The following is a 25,169-nucleotide window of genomic DNA, read 5'->3' on the forward strand; positions in this document are numbered from 1 at the left end:
AAGCAACACGGTTTTCGTCCGCGTCGTTCCATGGTCACCAGGATAAAAAAAGCTAAATATTTTTTTTAGCAATTTATATTTTTATTTTACGTTTTTCTGTCGACTTCTTGGTGTAACATTACTCATCTTTAATGTATAAAATTATGTATTTTTTTTGGAGTCGCTTTTACATGAATTATCTGAGCCGCAGTGTCTGCCTATATTCCAATAACTCATAATGCAAATGCATAGGGGGTGTAATCCTATTATTGCTGTTGGAATTGGGGGTTGATTGCCATACAACCACTGCCTTTTACATCGCGCGTTAAAATAGAGGATCCACTATTCATCTTCAGTAACAATTCGACTTAAAAATAAAACTTTCTTTTCTAGAATCATTAATTATTGGAATATTGAGATTCGCTGCGCGAGCTTTTTTTTTAGAGAATTTATGAGACACCAATCTTCTGTAAATAAATGCCTTTTGTATTTTTTTAAATGTAGGCGAAACGTTGAGCTTCTGTATCTTAATCTCGGATCTGCTTTAATGGCAGCCCTAATATCCTCACTAAGAACCCCTAGCGTCTACCAGCATTTACGTAGAATTTTTTAGAACAAATTTTGACACTTTAAATTTAATGGCATCCCTGCCCATTGCATTACAGATATTTTTGCATTATGCTCTTGTTGAAACTCAAGCAATAAATAGCTTAACTGAGATTTAAATATTTACATAAAATACTGCAATATAAAGATATGAAGATTAAAAATCCATAGTAGAATTAGGTAAGTATTAAAATACAATAATACCGATTAAACGTATCATTTTTAATAAAAAAAAAATATTTGTTGTTAAAGCATTACTTTTTTTGTATTCGGTGATTTGTATTTATTATTTTTCAGTATATTTTTATTTTATTTAAATTATACTAAAATACAAAATTATTTTTTAATTTTAGGAATTTACGTCATATCAAAGAAGGGTACTAGATTGATACTGTTCAAAAATCACACTTACTGTTACAAAAGAAACAATTCAAATACAGAGAAAAGACGTTGGACTTGCTCTACGCACAGCGGCAAAGGATGTTCGGCATATTTGATAACAATCAATGATAGCATAATATTTGTCAAGCACGATCACAAGCACCCACCATCTAAGAACTATTCCTATGAATAATATGAAAATTAAAAAAAATATTTATTTTCCAAATTTATTTCAAAATCTATGTAAATTGTATGTGTGTATATTTTAAGTTAATTACCTGACTGCATTGATGTTGTAAATAATAAATAAAAATATTAGGGAACCCCGAAATGAATGTTGTTTTTTAAACGAAGCAAAAAAATCACATTTAAATGTTTATTTTTATTTTTTGATTTAAAATATAATTTTATTCTAATGCTTTAAACCATTTTTTACCTCTTAATCATTTTAATTGCATTAGCATAAAATATTGATTTTTATTTACATTTAGGAAGTGCTGCATTGACCGAAATAAATGACAGTATAAATTGGAGATTGGCAGGATAAATTGAAGATTCGTTATACTGGGAATTTCGTTATTTTGGTATTCGTTACAAAGAGATTTCACTATCTTTATAATTTTTATTCCAATTAAATCGATCATAACAGATTAAGTTTACCTAAATTTTCCTAATCGCACGATTAATTAAAATCGATCTAATAATAATAATAGTAAGCTATTTTAGCTCATATGGAATATTATGTAATTAGGTACATATACAACAAAAAAAACACATTCATTTCGGGATTACCTAATATTTATTATACATAATCGGAACCAAATCCCTATTAAGTAATACACAATACGGACATATTATGGACTTTAATTATTCTACATAATATGTAGTAATAATAATTTATACTTTATAATTAAGACTTACACAAACAACCAGTGGAATAATTATAAATCAAGGTTCAATACAACTTGTAAAGCAGTTCTTAACTTCTACGATGGAACGGTAATGAAAATAAACAATGCGCACTAGCAATAAATGTATTATATATTTTATTATAATAAAATGAATTATTATAATAATATTCCTATGGATTGAGATTTTTTATTAGATTTCCAAACTCCTCAGATGCTATGCAGATGACAGAAACAATTACATTACTACAAAAAGTCAATTGTTTCAAGGGAAATTCGTTCCTAAATAACTCTAATCTGAGTTGATAATAAAAAAAATGCGTATTAATCCTAAATGTAGCTAATTCAGCTTCAATCAGTCGGTGAGTACAATATTTTTACAGTTTTTTTTCTTATATTTATCAATAGGTTTAAAAAATTAAGAGAAATGTTCATTTTACGTTGGCGAAAAACTGTTAAAATTCTGATTTTTTATCGTGTAAACTGTTAGCGTTCCATGCTAATATTTTTATTCGATCATAATTAACAGTCATATTGCTGTTTTTGTTGCTGCATTTTAATAATATTTTTATCCTTACTTGCTATTTTACCGGATGTTTGTTTTAGTAATTACCTTGTTTAATAACTGGGCGTATGAAAAACGATCGTATTCCTAAAAACATCGATTTTGATTTATTTTTTCCATTATATTTTTAATTTTTAAGACATCTTCTTTAGCTGCAGTTATTGCAAACTTTTGGTTTTATCTCCGTGAAGACAATCTATTGTCAAATGATTTTCTGCACATTTAATGCAAATAGGAGCCGCACTACAATTTACTGCAAGTACATAACTGTCAAACTTATCACTATATGATATTTTTTATTTATTCGTGTTTATGCTAACTTGATTTATTATAAACTACTTGCAAGGTGCAGCATCCGCTTTATAGTGACTTTGAATACGTCGAAATTAAGAAAGAACTCTTTTTTACCATTTTAGTTGTTAGCTTGGAGTTAAATTCTTGAATGATCTTTGGGAAGAGTAGACGTAGTTTTCTATTGAAAAATTGTAGCTGGGAAACTATGCGTAGCTGAGAAGTCTAAACAGACTTCTCGGATAGAGGTTGATAACATTTAACTGATGATGATAACATTTAACTGCGGTCTTTTTTAATGGAGAGTTTTCATTAATGCTATTTGTTTTAGAAATATCTGGGGATGCTCAATCGGAGAATAACTCAACTAAACTTATATGTTCCTTATTTTTTTTTGTTATTTACGCATGAGATTTTATTTATCTGCACGGCGATGCGGCGGCGACAGCGCTCCTCAATGAGCTCCTGACAAAGAACCTCTAATTTTCTCCAAGCGTATGGGTCCACAGAATGTTATGAAACTTTCTGAAATTATTATATTCACAAAAATATTATTATTATTGATTGATTGATTTTTTATTTCAGCGCCCAGATATGAAAAGTCCATGAGGGGAAACCTAGTGATAAGTATTGGAAAGTATAGATTTTCTAAGCACACTAGCACTACCAATGGAATGATTCGGTGGCAGTGCAACAAGCGAAAGACAAATTGTAAAGCTACCCTGGCGACCGTTCATGGAACTATTGTTAGATTTTATAACGTGCATAACCACGCTTGATATTATGTTGGTTATACCTGTTTCTTTCTAGATTCAGGAAAAAGAGTTCCTTATATTTATCAATGTTAACACACAAAATTCACAGCGGAACTAAAGCAAGATAGTTACTGCCATTCCTTGACACACATAAAATTTGAAGCAATTAATATACAGAAAAGAGCACTCTAAAACTAGGATTAATATATTTTTTAATTATGTTTATGCTATTTACATCACAAGACTCTTCTTAATCCACATCTTTCTTTGTATATGCACGCTCTTACTATAAGTAACAAACCGTTTGAGTAGTATCTTTCAAGGCTTCTTGGAAATCTACTTGGCTGGAACGAACAGATTATATTTATGAAGAATGTTTGTCTACAAATGCGTTTAGTTTTACAAAATAGTTTTAAGTATTTAGCTCAGAAATGTATCTAATGAATTTTCAACGTTTTAAAAAAGTTAATAATTTAATAAATTAAAAAACGTTTTTCCGAATGTTCCTAATGCTTGCACTACACTCACTGGAAGTTGTCCGAACCGAAGTTCAACTGAACTCGGCCAAGGTCGCCGACTTCCGAGTAGCGGCCACACTGCCACAAATTTCATATGTCGTCCGGACGGCGGGCGTGAATGACGTACGCACGGCGGCTGCTGTCATGTACAACTGGCATATTTGCGCGCGATCGAAAAATGTTTCAAATAATCGCAATTTTTAAATTGTCATATTATTAAAATTACGCTACTGATAATTATAAAAGTTTGTGTGGGCACTCACCAATACAATATCAGTAAAAACTTTTCGGTCGTAAATATTCAATTTACGCAAAATCTTTGACGGCTTTTGCAAAATGTCATAAGGCATAAAAATGATACTTCAGAATACGAACACCACATCTGTGACTATCCTAGAATTTGTCGCCATCGATTCTAAATAAGAATTCGTTATGGTGTGACATTTATATAAACCGATCTAGGAAAATACATAAGGATATTCGAAACGATTTTTTTTAACAAAATCAAGTACCACTAATTATTTTTTAATTATTTAATTTTATATGAAAAAAATATAATAACGATATCTGTTAGAAGAATATACTATCAAAAATATAATTTATCCCTTTTGGTGCCCTAAAATATTCAAAGATGTCAGTAAGAGTCTGTTGAAGTCTCCGATAAGCATGTGGTATTATAACTTGACCACTTGACCACGATGCAGCGCTCGTCATGCGTGTTAACCATAGGACGCCTACGCGCATACTGAAATTGAACCGAGCTACTCATTCTATCTCAGTTTGCGAAAAACATTTGCCATATGCCATGTGTTTTAAACAATTACTTTCTCTTGACTTACATGCTTCAATTTGAACTTGCACCTAAAATTATAGGGTATTTTTTATCGAAAATTAAAAAAAAAAATTTTCCTTCACCAATGATTAACTTAACCAATAATTATATTTTAAATGCAATTAATTGATTTTTGCCACTAATTGGTTAAGTAAATTAATATCTGTAAAAACCGAAAAATAATTAAATATTAATACATACATATATTCGAATACTTCATCAAATTTTTATTCAATATTGGAATAGTTGTAAACTAAGAATAATTGTGATACATTAGCTATATTATTTTAGTAATTTACGGGTTAAAATACATTAATAAATTTTATTTTTTAAGTGGGATTCCATTTATTTTTATTGAATAATGTGTATTTTATGAACGCTCAATATTAATTTGTAAAATAAAAATACAATAAAAATATTTATGAACTTTTTATTAAATTATTTACAAGTTGTTTTTTTTGTGTTTTATTTATTTATTTTTTTTTATTTTATAATTATTTTTATGTTTTTATTATTATTTTTTATTATTTTCTAACCCTATCCCCTTTCCTTTCAGATGTTTATTTCATACGCTCAAGAAAAGGCAAGCTCCTGATGATCGTGAACGAGTTCTCCTTCTGCGAGGAATCTGTAGTCAAGGGGAAAATTATATGGCGTTGCACTTCAAAAAAGGGAAGATGTCGTGCCAGAATACACACAGTAGGCGATAAAGTAATTTACGCCATGGGACTGCACAATCATCCCCAGAGAGAACAGCCCATCACTAAAAAGAAGACAGTCCCTAAACCAAAATTGCTCAAAGTACCCGCGAAACCTGGAATCTCTGATAAGAAAGCAAAGCTTATCATGACCAACATTACCAAAATTCAGAATCGATGACTGGAAACTAATTTTTTTATCAATCTATATTGAAATTGAAATGACATAAAATAGCTGAATAAGAAAGTAGTGGTTAATTATTCAATTAACTCCTAGTCGTATAATTTATTTTGCTCAATGATTAATATAAATAAAATGGTATTAGTGATAAATTTATTTATCATATTGTTCCATTTTAAATATTTAAGTTTATTGCATTAATAATTTTTAACACAATTTAAATATAATAAATTTTGATCAAAGTAAACATCGACAGAACAAATATGTTCATGTGCAAGATTACAGCCGTCCTTCAGAATTGGTCGGTTATTAATTAATTACTCACCTATTCTATGTCGCTTTTGTATTTCTTAAGTAATGTAACCGATTATAATGGTTTTATTTATTATTTACAATATGTTAAGTTACATCTAGGGTTGCACTCACTGCATTGTCAATCTTCTGTTTAGAGGCAGGCCCTCTAGAGGCTCTCTCTTTCTGTGAGAGGTCTAGCTGACCAGTTGGTCCAGCCGGAGCGACATTCTCAAGAGCGATTAAACATGTCAGTAACTCAGATGACCATTAACATTTGTCTTGCTCTCTCTGGCGCGGTTTATCAGACACAAAATTTAGATGATTCATCAAAATTTTCATCTATGAGTCATCACTTATCTCGCCGCGCCATATTTTTTTTTGCCACAGCAAAATATAAACAGTTGTATAACGTTAAATAGCATTGAATAAATAATTTGTATGCCGTCTTTTAAGACATTAACATTAACTATATGTTGTACATTTGATACAATTACTGTTTTTTTTTTAACTAATGATGAATAATAGCCCAATAAATATATGCTTAATCTATATATAAGAAAAGCATTTTTTATCTTTAAATGAACAATTTAACCAAATTAATTTTGTATTACCTAAAATAATATTAATTATATATGTATTGATCTATGAAATGTTTAGTCATACGACAGTAATTAGCATTGAAAAATCTTCACGTGTTTTAAGTAAATTTATATCTGACACTTTACTTAAATAAAGTGAATAGAAGGGATGACTTGTAATTATATGTCACCTGCCCGGACTATATTTTTTATGTGCGTTGAAAATTTCGGAGCATTAAACGAAATTCCTATGAATTTTTAATTAAATTTTGAAAACGCAATCCCAAAATTGTAGTACAAAAATGTTTTGTCCTTTTCTCCCGTTTTTAACCATGTTGCGAAACAAAGATTCTTGTCTCGTGCATACAAAACAACACTTCCCTTATAATTTATAACAATAGACTATGAAGATTCTTCGCGACATATATTAAATATATTTTTGATAAATACAATTTTTACTGTAATTTCTACTACTAATAATTTAAAAAAACTGCAATTATAGTAACATATATTTTTTAGTAATGTTTCATAAATTATTATTTTTAAATTTACAAATTTTCTCTGCATTCAGTGGGGTTATACTATTCGACGTTTCGTCAAAAATAATTTTCAGCATCCTCCATGAGAAAAAATTTGGTGCATTTTCTTATCGCTTAGCGAGAAAAGAATTTGTTATAAAAATAATGTACACTAATTATATTGTTGTAAAAAACTTTTTTAAAATGATCAAATATCTCTTAAAGATGCTTAAAGACATTTTTGTTAAAACGTCAAAAAAAATCAAAATTTCATTTAACACTAAAATATTATTTTTTTAATAATTATAAATAGATATTTTGCTGAACATACAATTTATAACATTAGATAAAAATAAGTAAAAATATGTTCTTAACGGTTTTAAAAATTTAACTATGCGTAAAAATATTTTTTTAATATATGTACATATGTGGTGAATAATTTTCAATTTTAAAAATTTTAAAACAATATTTAATTATTTTTCTTCAAGTTAGTAAATTAGACGCAATATATTATCAAAAAGATAAGCATATTTTTCCTATTTTTGCGTTAGTCATATAATAAATTTATTGATAGCGATAATAGCAGGTGAACTTTTTACAATTCTACCTTACTGATTGCCTTATCAAAAATATAATTACAAATTTAATATACTTGGAATTTTTCATTATAAATTGTATTGATTAATATTTTAAATAATTTCATTTGCTTACAACATATTGGCGTAGATAAACGTAATCCCAACATCACAGTACAAAAAGAGTTACATCCTCGTCTCCCGCTTTTAACCGGTAAGCGTCAAAAAATTTTCGTCTCCAGTATTAATCAAATTAAACATTCCCCTTATAATATGCATGAATTTTAAGTTCATAACAATAGACTAAGAACAATTTTTGCTTCATATATTTTATGGATAATATACTGCTAATTTTATTATTATTATTAATCAAGCGTTTAAACTGATAATGTATTTTTTTTAAATCATGCAGATGACGAAGTGTTCGATGTATTATTATTATTATAAATTAAATCACAAACATAATATCAATTGTCGATTATATATTAACGAAAATAATTATTTAAGATGTTGAATAATTTTTTTATTGGGTGTTACAATTAAAACAATATATAAATATATATATAAATATAATACTCAAATAATATAATATGCCTTTGTAATGTTAGAACTGTATTTATATATTTATAATAATAATTCTCTACACTACTATTTTTACTAATATTTTTATATACTTTAAAAATAAATTTAAGCAATACTGTATTATGACTTATGACTAAAATTAGTGATGCTAATGTGCCTTTTGTATTTTAGTTAATAAGTATTTATTTTTTATACAATTTTATAAAATAAATATATATAAATAAATCGTTTTTTTTTTATTTAATTTTAATAAATAAATTGTTTCATATTTACTTATTAAAAATGTTGTATCATTTCAGATAAATACTTTTTCGTCACTTCTATGCACGGGACGAGACATCTGATGTTTAGAGATTATAAATTCTATACAGAAGACTGCATCGGAAATTTGACAATTTGGAGATGCATATCAGGAAAATGTAAAGCGAAAATTCACACTGAAAATACTAAAATTGTTAAAATAGTGCACAACCATAACCATTAGTTTTAAATATATTTTAATAGTTTGTATATGCTATACTAACAAAAAATGTAATATGTGTTTTGTCTGATTTCATATATTTATTCAGCAATTTAATAATGTAAAAAATTATTTCTAAATAAATTTTTAAGCACAGATGTTTGAGAAACTAATGACTATTTTCTTACATAATTAACAAAAAAAATCTAACTAATTATTTTTAATATTTTCAGACTTTTTAGACTGAATTTGTGTGACTTTGCAAGTCAGTAAGACGCTTGGTGGTTTGCCTAATACATTATTGCACATTTAGTATGTGTAGGATTTATTATGTAGTATTAAAATATTAACCACGTAGTTGGTTGTTAAGACCAAGTTGTAAGTATAAATGTTAAGGCTACGAAAAAAGGTTAGCGGCCAACAAACGTGCAATCGGAATTATCTCTATACTTTTCCGACCGCCTAAAAACGATCAAACAACGCTGTTAAATCCGTCCTGTTAATTAATATACCAATATTTTGCTTATTATTTCTAAATAGCATTTCTTCTTTCCCTATTGAAGTATTTTTGCACTCATTTAATTTATTATATAACTTTAATTTCAACAAATATTGTTTCTGTGATAAGTTTTAAATGAGCGGATGAAGCAAATTGACCATTCATCTACGTCCGCATCTGCGACCGAATGAATCTTTCAATTTTTTCATACAATAAAATGCTGAATTTCCTTGAAACGTTGCGATTAAAAATTATAGTAAAACAATATTGACCGAAAAATAATACGAATCAAAATTTTTACGCAAAAAATAAAATGAAATCTCTTTAATATTAAGTCACAACTACACCTTTTACTATGGTACTAAAAAATAATATTAAAAGATGTACGCCTAGAGGTTGATAGATTAATTATAGCGTTTTCACGAGGATGAATTTGAGTTACTTGGACGTTTTTAAATCACTTAACCTAGTCGGTCGCAGAATAATTAACCACCTCGTCGACCGACTCCAGGAGCTAGCTGATACCCGGTCTCTATCTTGTGACTGCACGCTGCAAAATTAAAATTATATTTATTACTGGAGTTGCTTAGTTAAATTTACATTTGCTATTATTACAATTTTTTGATGCACCCTTAGTGGAGAGATGTGGAGAGCAAACCATCGGTTGGGATCAAATAATCTTATAAAAAAAGCGTCCCAAAATTTTTTTTAATGAACTGTACATACTTTTATCTGAGAAAAAAAATCTAGAAAATCTTACAGCGAAATCTCAGTATAACGAAGCTCACGAGACCGATGAAAAAAATCGTTATATTGAATGTAAGAAAGATGATATACTTTTATTTACAGTATCAAAATAACCTCTTACAATATTAACAGATCGTTTTTGTCCATTTTTAAGGATACTGTAATAAAATCAATACAATTTGCTAAAAAAATGTTTTATAAAAATAGTTTGAGGGTCGGACAAAACACCTTAAATGTCGCTTATGAACACATCTGGCACAAGCCAAGTCAAGGACAAATTGAATTCGGATAAATATTGTATCAAGTTGTAACGTCATTCTTAAATTCAGATCATTTCGTTATACTGAGATCATTCTTAAACATTTTGTATGAAAGTTTTTCGGGGACAAATTTATACTGGGAATTTTGTTATTTCAGTGTTCGTTTTCACTGTATTACTAATATTAATTTCAATGAAATAAAGTAAACCCCTCAGTAGATTCACCTTCGTGTAAAATTATTAAATTGTAAACATTTGTAGATATCTAATACTTAATCTAAAAAAAATCCTGATATCGATAAAGATAATATACACGAACAAGTAATTTGCGTTGAATAAAAACATTAAATATATAAATGATAAAACGATAACATTATCTTCAGTCGTGTTCGAATCACACTGTGAGCAACTCAAAAAAACAATGTTCATTCTTTCTGAAACTATTGTCGATTATTTCAGTAAGGTAAGTTTATGATTGTTTTTGTATATCACATAACATATTTTTACAACCGAAATTTATTAATTTTAATTGTTCTTAGTTTTGCCAACACAATTTGTTTGTTATACTGTTTGATTGTGATTAGATTATTCTGATAAGAAACATTCAAAGGTTGTTTTACAATTTGCACTTTGCTCATCTAGCTTCGTATTTTATTTCCAGCTCATATCCATATCCATCTAGCAAAGACGATCCTAGATCCACATTCGGAAAATCCGGTAAATAGTTGGTTGAATCCGTCATTTTCCTTCCTTACATTATTAATCAACATTTCTTATTTTTCGACCAATTAAATGTTACTATTTCACTATGAAAATAACGGACCTACATACTATAAGACTATATATATTATAAATTATTACAAAATTTTTTTTTTTTTTTTAGCTTTTAACGTGTATATGCGACAAGTGCTTTCTCACGGTTAATGCGTATTTATAATAAGTTTTTTCTACTTTTCCAAATTGTTCCTATATTTGTAATATACAATTTTCGTCTTAAATTGAATCATAGCATTTGTCATTGACTCACGGTAATTCACAGTTATTCATATCGTGATATGTTATCTTAAGTTCTAGTATCATTTATATGGAAATATGATAACCTGCTTTATACAGGTGTTACACAAAATTAATAATGACTAACTACACGCAACGCGTAATCACCATAAAATATGTTTAGTTGGTTCTTATTATATCAACAGCTTTATGATGCAGGTTATCATATTTCCATAATAATAATATTAAAACTGATCCAATAAAAAAATGCAGTGATATAATTCAAGAAATAAATTAAAAAATTGTATATTACAAATGTGGGGACTATTTAGCAAGGTAAGTCTTATTGCAAATACGCATTAAACGTGAAAAATCACTTGTCGCATATTTCCATAATAATGATACATCTTGTCTTTTCAGTGGAGAACTACACCACCACCAATAAAATATGACTTCAGTTGCTTCTCAGATCGCAAAGCATCATTCCTTAACAACAACACTACATATATCTATCCAAACTATGAACATTTAGCACATGCCGGTTTTTTTTACGAAGATAGAAATGTGAAATGCTACAGCTGCTCTCTGAATGCAACCGCGTGGACCTTAAATGTTGATACCACTGTCAGGCATTGGATATTGAGTCCACAATGTAATTTTTTGAACACCGACATTTACAGTTTGGACTGTGCCCCAGAACAAAAAGCATATATAACATATAAATCGCGTTACGATACTTTCAAATATTGGCCGAAGCAAAACTGGCAAAAAAAAGAGGATCTGACCAACGCAGGATTTTATTACTTGAATGAAAGCGACAGAACAAAATGCTTTTACTGTGATGTAGTTATCCACATGTGGGAAAAAACTGACAATCCTATTGATGAACACCAAAAATGGTCACCGTTATGCCCGTACATTAAAGAATTATTGGCCTCCCCTGATAAAAAGCTGGCATTGTCAAGCGTAGAATTAGTTAGTGATTAAGTAATTTCAAACGTTTAGTTTGAAAATTATGAATATTGTTTGCATTTACTGCATGTATTATATTAATAATGTAAATAAATATATACGGATTTGATCTCATATTACTGAAAAAAAAACATTTGCAATGCTTAGATGAAGTTTTATTAGTAACTATAAAAACCGCACGAAAATTGAATTTACAGAATTATTTAATTAAAAATTGTAATGCGTTGACGTTGATAAAATTATTTATATTACATAATTATTTTTTTTTTAACAATTTTTATTTATATATAATACTATTAAATTTTAATATTTTTTCTTCTTTGTATGTGCATTTTTATTATATTCTATTATTTTATTATGACTCGTTTAAATAAATTTATGGCACAATTATTATCTTGTGTCAATAATTTATACAAAATAAATAAATATTTGAACATATTTTTTTTCTTTTAATATAACAAATACAATAAACATAAATCAAATCGAATCATAAGGAAAATAAACCATGTATTTAATCAATAGTGGTTCTAAAATCCATATATGATAAAAAAAAAATACAACTAATAATATAGATGCCAACGTCAATTTCAATCTTGTCTATTTTAACCCTGTTGTTTTTGTATTGGCCGTAAACCTTTTTTCTTGGCCTTAACATTTATACTTACAACTTGGTATTAACAACCAACCAAGTGGCTAACATTTTTTATTTGTATATACAAAAATGCGGTATTATTAAAACCGGCTCTAACTGCAAAGTGACATGTTGATTATAAATTATGATTCACCTAATAATTTATAATAAATTATACAGATGTCACCGATTCCCAGACTTGCAGTCTGGTGGTTAATACTTACTTGTAGTCAGTAACATCTCAGACTAGTAACTCTGAGGTTGTGGGTTCGAACCCCGGCAGCGGTACGCAAATTTTTATTTATAAAAAAATGCGCTATTATAAAAAAAATTGTCACCAGCTGCAGTGTCTATTAGTTATAAATTAATTAAACATAGTCGGTACAGATTTACCCCGTTGTAATGCATTGGGCTTACGCCTGTCAGGTTACAACGGAAGATTTAATAAAAAAATAAAAAAAAATGTTAACGTGTGTTTTATTGATGCGTTTGACTAAAATAATAGACTAGGATCTCTTAATTGTTGCGAAACTACGCGGGCAACAAAAATCAAAATAAACAAAGATTACTATTTTTTATTCATTGGAATGGAAATCCACTGTTTGCGTTTTAGAAAGTCTAGTGCAGTGAACGTCACTGCTTCCAATTTTTACACACATACATTCGCGCGTGTCGAATGACAAGAAGAAAGTCGTATACGTCGTAAATATTTTTTTTAAAAAGTGATACAAATTACATACATATTCCAGATATACATTTACATATATAGAAAATATATTTACAGAAATATATATATTTTAAAATGCAATTAATTACATCAAAAAAATAAAAATTTTATACGGCGATTTGTCTTCAGGGTTAATTCATAAAATGTCATTATTTGTGTCCCTTATAAAGCTTCCATTAATATTTTTAATATAGTAACATTTTAAATATACTTTCTTGCCAACGTTGTTGTTAAAAATTTATGTTGGTGAATGGTCGAATGATTACTAAATGGATTTATTTGGCCTTTCTGCCCCATTAATAATTATAATGCCTGCACTACACTCTCTGGAAGTTGGCCAAGGTTGGCCAAGGACGGAGAATATAGTGGGTTACTTCGGTCGAGATCGGTTCTGCCTGCTCTAAAATCTCTCGGAAGTTGTCCTAGGTTACCGAGAATGGGAGGTAAAGTAGGGGTAATTCAGTCGACTTCCGAGCTTCCGAACATTGTCGGCATTTTTCCAAGTCAAAGGGACCGAAGTTGGAGCTGCTCTTTCGAGCGCGAGCAGTGAAATACTTCCCCTTTCGCTCTCTCGCGTGTTAAGTAACGAGAGTGAGAGAGATAATGATATGGTTTTTCGCAAACTGGTATAGAACGAGTATCTCGGTTCAATTTCAGTATGCGCGTAGGCGTCCTATGGTTAACACGCATGTCGAGCGCTGCATCGTGGTCACGTGGTCAAGTTATAATACCACATGCTTAACGGGGACTTCAACAGACTCTTACTGACATCTTTGAATATTTTAGGGCACCAAAATGGATTAATTATTATATTATATTTTTTTTCATATAAAATTAAATCATTAAAAAATAATTAGTGGTACTTGATTTTGTTAAAAAAAATCTTTTCCAATATACTTATATATTTTCCTAGATCGGTTTATATAAATGTCATCCTTAACGAATTCTTATTTATAATCGATGGCGACAAATTCTAGGATAGTCACACATGTGGTGCTCGTATTCTGAAGTATCATTTTTATGCCTTATGGCATTTGGAAAAGCCGACAAAGATTTTGCGTAAATTGAATATTTATGACCGAAAAGTTTTCATTGATATTGTATTGGTGGGTGCCCACACAAACTTTTATAATTATCAGTAGCGTATTTTTAATAATTTACCAATTTAATAATTGCGATTATTTGGCACTTTCTTCGATCGCGCGCAAATATGCCGGCTGTACGTGACAGCAGCCGCCGTCCGAACGTCATTTACGCCGCGAAGCGCGCGGGCTTATGAGATCCCCGACAGTGTGGGCGCTTACTCGAAGTCGTAGATCTCGGCCGACTTCAGTGTAGCTTCGGTTCGGACAACTTCCAGAGAGTGTAGTGGAGGCATAAGGTATTTTGACACATTTTTTAAACAAAAAGATTCAAAATACTTGTCGAATTTAATTGGTTAATTAAAACAAAGTGTATTTTTATATTGCATAAATTATCTGAGCTATTTGCATATTAAATAATTGAGTATTAAAATTCAAAGATAACATATATTATAGATAAAATCAATATGTGGTATCTTTTTGCTCAGTCAAATTCCATTGGCGTTCGCAAACAGTCACATTGAAATGTTTGAACGTTTTGCACAAATTTCAAACTGTTTACCCCATATTCAAGTAAGTGCAAGATTATGCTTGAATAAAACATTTTCATTATAAAATAATTAAGGTCTGTAATATTGATAAATTTAGCAAAATCATGAAAGCTATGAAAATTTAGTGAGAATTTTAAAAATAGTCTACCAAAATATGCTATGATACAATATCATTTTCTTAAAAAAATGAATGAGTATATTTGTATATAGAGTGCTATTTCATTAAATTATATTTTTCAGTGGAATGTAGACATACTTCCGACTGTTTACGACTACAGCCAATTTTCACATCGCATCGCATCATTCGTGGACAATCAAGCTACAACGAAGTACCCCAACTATGAACGTTTAGCACGTGCTGGATTCCATTTTAATAGAGACAAGGTGAAATGCTTCTCGTGCTCTCTAAATGCAACTACATGGAACGTGAAATATGATCCCACTGTCAGACACTGGATATTTTGTTCCATTTGTCCATTTTTAAACAGCGACATTTACAATTTAAGCTTTGCGCCAGAGCACAAAGAGTTTGCAACTTACAAATCGCGCTACGAGTCCTTCAAACTTTGGCCGAAGCGCAAGCATCAGAAGAAAGGAGATTTAGTTAATGCTGGATTATTTTACTTAAACAGAAGTGATAAAACGAAGTGCTTTTATTGTGCAGTAGTTATCCACATGTGGGATAAATCGGACGAACCTATCGATGAACACTTAAAATGGTCAGATTCATGTCCATACATGCAGGAATTGCAAGCTACGCCTAGAAAAACCCTTGCTTTTCAATCAACGGCAAGTATAGGAATAATTAGTGACTGAAGAACTTTTTGGATATTATTGATCTGTTCCCTAATATTAGTACCTATTTACTACAATATTTAAACCTTTTTTATTGTAATAATAAAATATATAAAATATCAAGTAATAATGCATTTTATTCAATTCTTAATTTAATAATGATATTTTTGGTTGTAGCACGTTGGCTGCTGGTACGCAATAGTGTATTAACTAATATTATTATTATTATTTATTTAATAAAATTATACAAATATATACATATGTATATATGTATGCATACATACAAATTCATATACGCACTCTCACACACATACACATATAAGTAAAAACACGAAAATAAAATAAAAGAACAGGTGTGCATTGTCCAACACGAATTGAACCAAAACCCCATATGTGCACGAGAAAATGTCAAATGCACAGTATTGAGCAGACGAACGACCTTTGCCAGAGAAGAGTTGGCAGGTGCTGCAGTTCTAGACTTACATGCAAGAAACGTGGACGCGACCGAGAACTATAACCACCTTCCGGAGCCCACATTTGGAGATGCTAGGTTTGAAACACCATGACACAAAGTTCGTGGGATCTCTCAACGAATATTCGCCTTAAGTTGTGTTATTATGACTGGTTTATTCAAGTAAACACGACTATAACCCCATAAAAAAATCAAGGGGTGTTGAAGTTGAATCAGTTTGTTATGAAACATTTCAGTTACATTAAATGTATGGCAGGTTGTCCAATCTTGCACTAATTGTATCTTATGTGGGTGTTGTTTCAAGTCTAGTTTTAAAATTCGACGCTAAGTTGATCTTGGTATCTCTACAGCAGCAGAACGCTTGCGAGTCGACAAACCCGGATCTTCTCGTGTAGGCTCATTAACTTGCGCGACATTCTCTTCGCTTCTCCTGCTCCGTGGAGACCCATTTTCTTCCTATTAAGCGTTAAACTTTCTGAGCCACTACTTAATTAAATTAACACACGGACATCAATTCACACTGTGTAATCGCTAGTGAGCGCGAAAAAGGCGCATAAGACTCGTTGATTTTGTAAAAAACTGTTTTGCGCAGAACGCTTTTTGTTCCCCTGTGAAGCGACCCATTGCAACTAAATTTCCAATGAGCAAACTCTTGCTTAGAAGCGATTTAAAAATACAAAAACATATAGCACAATCTGTATATATATATTAAATATTCGGTATTCAGTATATTATGAATGCAGTTTGTGAAATAGTCGCTGGCCTTTATTTGTATATAAATATTCTTTTTTAGAATAAATACAAAATCAACATAGAAACATTTGCCGCGTAGATTTACACGTATTAGTATGGAGAATATTTGAAAATTTTCTGACGTACAAGAAACTGTTACATTAAAAAAAGGTTAGCCCAGCGTTAAGGCAAGGCGAGCGAGCCCTAAGGATCCCCGCGCGAAATTATTATTATATTGCGATTTCTAAGAAGTACATCAAAAATGAATTTTGGCCAGTAGAAGAGTGCAAAAAATAATTATCGCTTCTCAGAAGTCATAAATCCACATCAAAGGCAATACAATCGTGTCGGCGCCGTCGCAGTGGGAACGCTCGGTAACGAGCGTTCGCACAAGCGAACCCTAAGAATCTATATTATAGCATATTATGACTTCTAAGAAGTACATCAAAACCGAATTTTGGTCAATAGAAGAACGCAAAAAATAATTATCCTTTCTCAGAAGTCAAAAATCCACGTCAAAAGCAATAAAATCATGCCGTTGCCGTCGCAATGGGAATCTCTATACTAACTCGAGTTTTTTTTTATTCATGTTTTATGTGCATTGTGCCAGAAATTCACACGTTGTAAAAGAAACGCCACTTTAATTTGCCAAATTATAGATTTGGAAAATCTAGTAACGCGGCCCTATCTAATGCAAGATAAAATCACTTACAAGAAATGTCGAAAATTCCAAACTACGAGACATAAAAAAGCAATATAATCTCAGTAATCCGGTAATTTAAAAAAATGTTATTTCAGCAACCCGGTAATTTAATCAAATTTTTAATAGATATTCATACGCGATATTTTAAATACTTTTAATATGTTCTTTATAATATTATTAGATTTTAAATACACTAAAAAAATATGTAAAACACAAAATAAAAACAATCCATTTAAATTAAATCATATTTATAAACATAAACAAAAACAATGACATGCATAACATAATAAAAAAAATGTGAGCAATGTTCCGTGTGAGTAATATTCTATGAGAGCGTTGTTCTGTGTGCTTAATTTATATACCGTGGGAGCAGTTTTCATGAGAGCAATGTTCGGAGCAGTAGTCCGTGATATAGGACTAAAACTGATTATAATATTCTACTTTTATATCCTACCCTGATAAAAACTACTTATCTGTATTTCCTACAAAAAGCCGTGTAGATATCGTTTTCAACAAATAAAATGAACGAATTTCAAAAAACCATAACAAAATATTTTCAGTACTCCCGGTATCAGTACACACCGACATTCGACAAGTCCTTTTTTCACGGTCAATGTGAACAATAAGTGATTTTTATTTGGATGGGTGGTCTCCAACCTCAGTGCATAGAGCAGCTGAAAACTACTATCGTAAATCTTGAACTCAGACGTACGAATGATTTATTTATTTATTAGTATATCTTTTATTCTTACAATCGACAATTATTAAATAGATTACTTAGAATTTAATTTATCAGCTTAATCTTACATACATATAATTTTTACAATCATCGGCAGTATTAAATTGATTACTTAGTATTCAATATAGCAGATTATTCAAGCAATGCAATATTAATCATATTTATGACAAATAAAATTTTCCACTTCATATTATTTCTAACAATAATAACATATATTTAAAACAAAACATATCTTATCAATTATTATGTAGATAAATATAATTGTAAGTATCTTATCTAAACAATTTAAAGTTTTTACAATTTTAAACAATTTTAAATATTTTTATTGTCAATTACAGTTTTTGCATCTGTAGAATTTTATCATCTCTAAAGATTGCGTTGAACTCTGGATTTTGGACGTTGACGTGAAGAGGGAAGCGGCTGTATTCGTTAGAAGCTTAGCGTCTTCTTGGTGCGAACTATGAACTCCCATATGTTAGGAGCATCTGGTGGAAATGTTTAATGAAGGGCTCTTCTCGGTGTGTACCAACTTTTAGAGCGACTATTTATGGGTGGAATGAGAATAGTGTATTTTATAAGTTGCAACACTATAAAAATATTTTAATTTTTATATTTTTCTTATTCAACTTGATATAAAATCATCAATTAAGAAACAATATTACAATACATTATAAATATAAAAATATGTTTTGGTCTGAAATAGTTTTTTTACAATATGATATATATGTTTATAGCTCGCGGTACTTTCGTACAACAGCCACTCTGGAGAACGAATTTCGAAAATCTTCATAACAGACATTTAGTGTTATCTGGACAACCAAGTAAAAGCTGTAAATATTGTAAAATTAAAACAGTATTTGCATGTGAGAATTGCAAAGTTCCTTTACATCCAAAATGTTTTATAAATTTTCACAATTTGTAAAATTATATTTTGCAACTAATGTAATATATATAATATGCATACATATATAAAAATCACATTATCAAAATGTTTTAGATAATTTTTAAAATAAAGGTTTATATTATGCTTTTATGTATTAAGTATATTTATATTTTAATAAACCTGTTTTTCATTTTATGATTAAAAAATATAATAATAAGATAAATCATCTTAAATATTTGGTACAAGTATTCTGTACATACATATAGATACTGTAGCAGATAGCAGTTTTTACCTAATTATATTTTTTATATTGACTTGTTTGTATGCTAAAAAAGCAAAAACTTACGGACAGTGAGCTCTGACGGCATGAATTTTTCATGGCTGAATGCGCGCGAGCGCTATGACGTAAATTCTGAATTTTTCGCGCATATAATAATTTTAATAATTTTTCACTAAAAATGTTTTTAGCGATTTTAATTGATATTGGATTTAAATATTTTTCAGTTATACTCCCTATTTACTGTAAAATCCGTAAATATAAAGATCTGATTAGAAAAACACAAACTTATATTTTTACAAATGAATTTTAATAGTTAACCATTAAATGGTATATCTTAACACAGATACCTTTGTGGAGATAACGGCATAGGATGCACAGATGTATCGAGTTTTTACTGCGTTTTTATGTGACGAAAGTCGATCCTTATACAAAAAAAATGTTTTATTGTATATTTTTATAGTACATATGCTTCGTAACATATGCGACCTATATCATTTTAATTTGGTCGCACGGAATATTATGGAAAAAGCTATTTTAAACATTTTTAGATAGATGTAAATAATTAGAATTTCGAAATCAACGTTTGAGCTTTGAAATATCTATACAACTATTAAATATTAGACGCCATTTTATGTAACAGTTATATCCAAATCTTGAGCGGAGCATGGTATATAATATTAAGCATGTCTTTAAACAATCTACAACAAATATAGTTATACACAGCTGTCAAAACTTTTTCTGCGTAAGTGCGGGTGAGGCATTTTTAAATGATTCGTGAGAATAAGACATTATCATTAGTGGTAACATTAGTGAACGTGGCGCAAATAGTATGGCACTATAAGAAATGATCGCTATTTTTGATACTTTTGACAGTTGCAATTTATGCAATCGTAATCTTGATAGTTCTTAAAAATGAACACCTAGTCATAAAAATACAACTAGACAACCAATAATTGCCGGTATTTTTTTCAATAACTATTATATATGTAAATGAGTTGATAAATTTATATTATGAGAGATTTCTCTTTTTGTTGTTCAGGTGGTAGTTATAGTGATCTCACAATTTTCGCTTTATATCGCAGATGGTACAAACCCACCATAAAAGCAATATTCTGCTGCACAAAAATCAGAGTAAATTGCCAAACTTCACGGCAACATGACTCAGAAAGAAACTCTATTATGAAAGAGGTTTAATGAGTGGTGTGTTGATATTGAGGTATGTTTTGATAATGACATATATATGGACTAGGAAAATAGTTAGATCGGGACAGTTTTGGTTGGAAAGGCTTTGCCATAAATTTGACCAAATCTGGTAGCATTAGAACGCTGTGAGACATGTATAATTAGATGCCGATAAATGTGAGTGAACATCACCTTTCAAAATTTTAATATACTCGTACTCATACACTTTAATATACATATGTTTTTAAAAAAAAATGAGGATTGAGGAACAGTTAGAATTATCACTGATAAAGATATTCTAAATCGTCGCGCCATTGAAATATATTTTTTTTTTCATTTGTATCACATATTGGCCGCCACAAAAAATTAATGCAAAACAAAATTGTTTAGTAGTAAATAGGCATTCTGGTTTCTCGAGAAATAAGATTTTTTATTTTTACTTCTTAATTTCCTCGAGACTTTTTTATTAATAAAAATATATATGTTATATATGGTATGCGATTATAATAATATATTATTGTAGTTATCTTTATATATGTGATATATCCTTAAGTTTTAATTTTTTCAATATTTTTTTGCTATTATTTAAGCATGTAAATTATATTGTTTATAATAATTAAAATATATTAGTAGGTTCTTTATCACACATTATTCTACAAATATTTTTTCAAAAAGCCATCTAAATTGGAATCAGCCATCTTTGCTCATTTTTTGTTAAGAAATTTAATTGTAAAACGACTCTTTGAAAAGCCCCCCAACATTTTTGCAATCTGCCGATTCCCATGCGGGGGTTTTTTTCTCATCTGATTACACTAGTTCACAAATTGTAAAAAAAACTGACCCATGACATTTGACGTCATTTGATGAATCCGAAAATTATAAAAGTAGAACAGTTTTCGATATATTGCTAAATTTCCGTATTTTTTATTTTTAAAAAAATATGTTTTTATTTAATTATAAATATCTTCGGTTCTAGTAGGCCGATTGGAATTTTTTTATACCAAATTAAAAATAGTTGAATTTAACAACTGTTTATATAATACTTTCCAATCAGATTCTCGACTTAGGGACGTATTAGACATTTTTAGCAAAATTTAAGAAAAAAATTATTGTATTATACTGTAAACTACAAAAAGTTTTTTTTGTTCCGATTAATTACAAAGAAAATAAGCTGCTGTCGGTTAAAAAATTTAGAAGTTGATTATAAAGCATAAATGATAAATAAAATCAGATGATTATCTTGACTTTATTTAATCGGCTTACTAGAACCAGAGATATTTAACTTTAAACAGAGATTTAGTAAAACACTTTTTTTGAGAATGATAAATACAGAAATTTAGCAATATATCGAAAACTGTTCTACTTTCTTAATTTTTTAGTTTATGTTCGGATTCAATGGGCGATTTTATGTTTTTTATGAAGAAATGACTGTCAAACGTCATGGATAAAAATCGCTATAAACTTATTAGAATAGTTGAGATAATCGTAAATGATTTTTTAACATTCAAATCTAAGAAAATATGCATATATTCAAACATCTGGTACAGACCCACCCTTTCTTATGCAGTAATATAAAAATGTAGCGGTTGTAAAACGTTTTAAAACATTCATACAAATTTGATTTTTATTCAAAAAATGATAAATTCATGTTTTTAAGAAATCGGTAAATTTTTCTTAAAATGAAAATTTTTGATTTTCCATTTTTCTCGAAAAATAATTTTAAAGTCTAATTAAAATCACTAATTATATAGCAAAAACAATCAAGCCACAGAATGACAGTTGTTGAACAGAAAAACAAGTAAAAACATAATTTAGTAAATATTATGTTAATTTCACACTAGCATAAGCATTTAATATTTTTTTACAGAATATTAAATTATAATTTGCTAGATTATTTTTATTTAATTTTTAAGTATACATCAGTATTTCTAATGATAATGATAATGAATTAGACATAGAATTCTTACAACAAATAATAGATTATGCTGTAAAGAGGCCGCAACTTTTCAGCAACGCTAAAGGCCGACATTTTACCAGCATCATTTTTATATTTGATTTTTCAAAACTTAGAAACCCTAATAAAAATATATAATAATACAGTTTAGGTTTTTAAATTTACTTTTAAAGTTATAGATGAAGCAAATTGAGTAGTATTTTATGCGCCACCTTGTATTCATGTTTTGTGCGTTAAATTTGGTGGTGGCTTCTCAAACTATGCTTTGTGTATTGCTGTCGCACTTTTTTTTAATGTAAATAGCCATGACTTTCATGTCATCATTTCCTAAAACAATTCATATTTTTGAAAATATATTTATACCTATAGCTAAAGTGTTAACATGATCTTCATTTACAGTTTCGTACATACTATCCACACGAGGTACCACACTGGTCAAATTTGGAGACTACACATTCTGCCAAGTAAGCAGAGGCCAGACTAAATCCCGTTGGCGTTGTTCCACTCACAGTGGAAGAGGATGTAGCGCATATCTTCACACTCAAAAGAACGTTGTCGTCCAAATTAACAACAGGCACAACCATCCGCCTAGAAACTTAAACTATATTAATGTATATTCTTAACATTTTGTATCAATAGTATATATTTTGTAAAATAAATTATAAAAAAAGATATATTCATTTTAGAAACTTGAGCATGCTGATTAATGTCGTCTTCCATATTCCAATTGCCTGTTCATAGCGCTAACGCCCCATAACTTTACTAACACCCTCCTTTGATGCTTTACAGCTACTTACATCATATCGATGAGAGGCACCAGATTGATCCTGCTGAACGGATACACTTACTGCATTCAGCACATGAACGAAAAAAACGAGAGATGGCGTTGTTCTACCAATAGCAAAAAGATACCTTGCTCTGCTTTTCTGAGAGTAAAAGAAAACACTATAATACACGCGAGAGACTCTCACAGTCATCCGCCAGTCAAGAATCGCAATAATGTCAGATATTTGACGAGTCGTTGCCGAGTGCCAATACCAAAGATAGCGAGACAGCTAATGAGGCGCTTCTAAATATTGTTTTCTTTTAGTTTTACGAGTCGTTTTTTGGCACATGTTTAAATATAATCCATTTAAATGGATAATGTATGCGATTCTCTACGATGTGTTTGTAGACGAGTGATTATCATTAATGTTGCCCTTGATGGCATAGTAGAATAAATACCACACTTGTTAGTATTAAGTTGGCATTCTTCAAGATATGCGAGTCACTTGAAGTATTAAAATATTTATAATATTAACATTAAAAAAATATGGCATCAGATGGTCAAAGTACACCATTTTTACAACGTTTTAGTTAAATAAATCTCGCATCAATAGAGCAATACTGACTATATGTAACAGTGCAATGTTCGGAGTTGGAGCTGTAACATCTGTTCTATGTTATATACCAATGCACATTTGAATCATGATTTAAATTACTGTTGTCATCTGTTAAGGTTAAGGTTTGAAAACTTTCAGTACCTGGTATTGTATAATACACTTTACAAAACGAATAATATATATTATGGAATATTTTTCTTATGTAATACTAATGTTTTAATTATTGTAAGTATGGCAAACTTTTGTTGGAGTTTTCAGTGTAACAAAATTAATTACATGAACCATTTGTATTATAGTTTAAGCGTCAGACGCAATGAATCTAGTCAAATCCATATTTTTAAATAATTGTGCCATTTCAGATAATAGTCAATTGCATATTCTAAAAATATAATTTAGGCTAATATATATGTAATTGTTCGATTGTGTGTTTAATATTGGCATATGTCTGTACCAAAAACTATTAATCGTAATTTAATGTAATATATAACCTGTTTTAATCTCAATAGTTACTAAGTCGCGTTTTCTAGATAAACAATAAATTTAACGTTTATTTTTCAGGACCAGGATCTCAACTAGTATTAAGTGATATTATTAACTATTGGTGTATGTTTGGTGTTATTTAAATAAATATTGATCAATTATTCAGAACAAATAAAAGTTATTTACTATAAAAATAATGAAGGGCAGATATTTTTATAATATATAGTCAATAACTGTTTTATAATGCATTATGCTTAGCAACGCATGTATCGTTTTGTTTTTAAAAATATAACTTACCATTTGTGAGATATGACTTTGTAACTGAAACAGGGTTGACGTGAAGAGAGAAGCGGTTGCTTTTTCTTTCGTATAAATCTTGTTAAAG

The 25,169-nt window shown here is 29.5% G+C and overlaps 2 protein-coding genes and 1 long non-coding RNA gene across 45 annotated transcripts in view; 2 read left to right on the top strand and 1 right to left on the bottom strand.

Annotated features, from left to right (window-relative positions):
- LOC148234762 (uncharacterized) overlaps positions 1–25,169 on the bottom strand; it is a 564,675-nt gene that overhangs the window by 524,900 nt on the left and 14,606 nt on the right. The window lies entirely within an intron of this gene.
- Positions 5,305–9,534, top strand: LOC148234779 (uncharacterized). Its single transcript, XR_015809823.1, has 2 exons — positions 5,305–7,893; positions 8,561–9,534. It is a non-coding gene; the product is annotated as an uncharacterized LOC148234779 (long non-coding RNA).
- LOC148234780 (baculoviral IAP repeat-containing protein 3-like) lies at positions 10,594–16,013 on the top strand. The gene is made up of 4 exons (XM_088187255.1): positions 10,594–10,689; positions 11,640–12,194; positions 15,088–15,204; positions 15,423–16,013. The coding sequence occupies exons 1-4, from the start codon at positions 10,648–10,650 to the stop codon at positions 15,996–15,998; spliced, it is 1,290 nt and encodes a 429-aa protein (XP_088043381.1). The 5' UTR covers positions 10,594–10,647; the 3' UTR covers positions 15,999–16,013.

This window comes from Plectrocnemia conspersa, unplaced genomic scaffold (genome assembly GCF_051122295.1).
Source record: "Plectrocnemia conspersa isolate PC_06_02 unplaced genomic scaffold, ASM5112229v1 ptg000005l, whole genome shotgun sequence".
Classification (NCBI taxonomy): Eukaryota; Metazoa; Arthropoda; class Insecta; order Trichoptera; family Polycentropodidae; genus Plectrocnemia; species Plectrocnemia conspersa.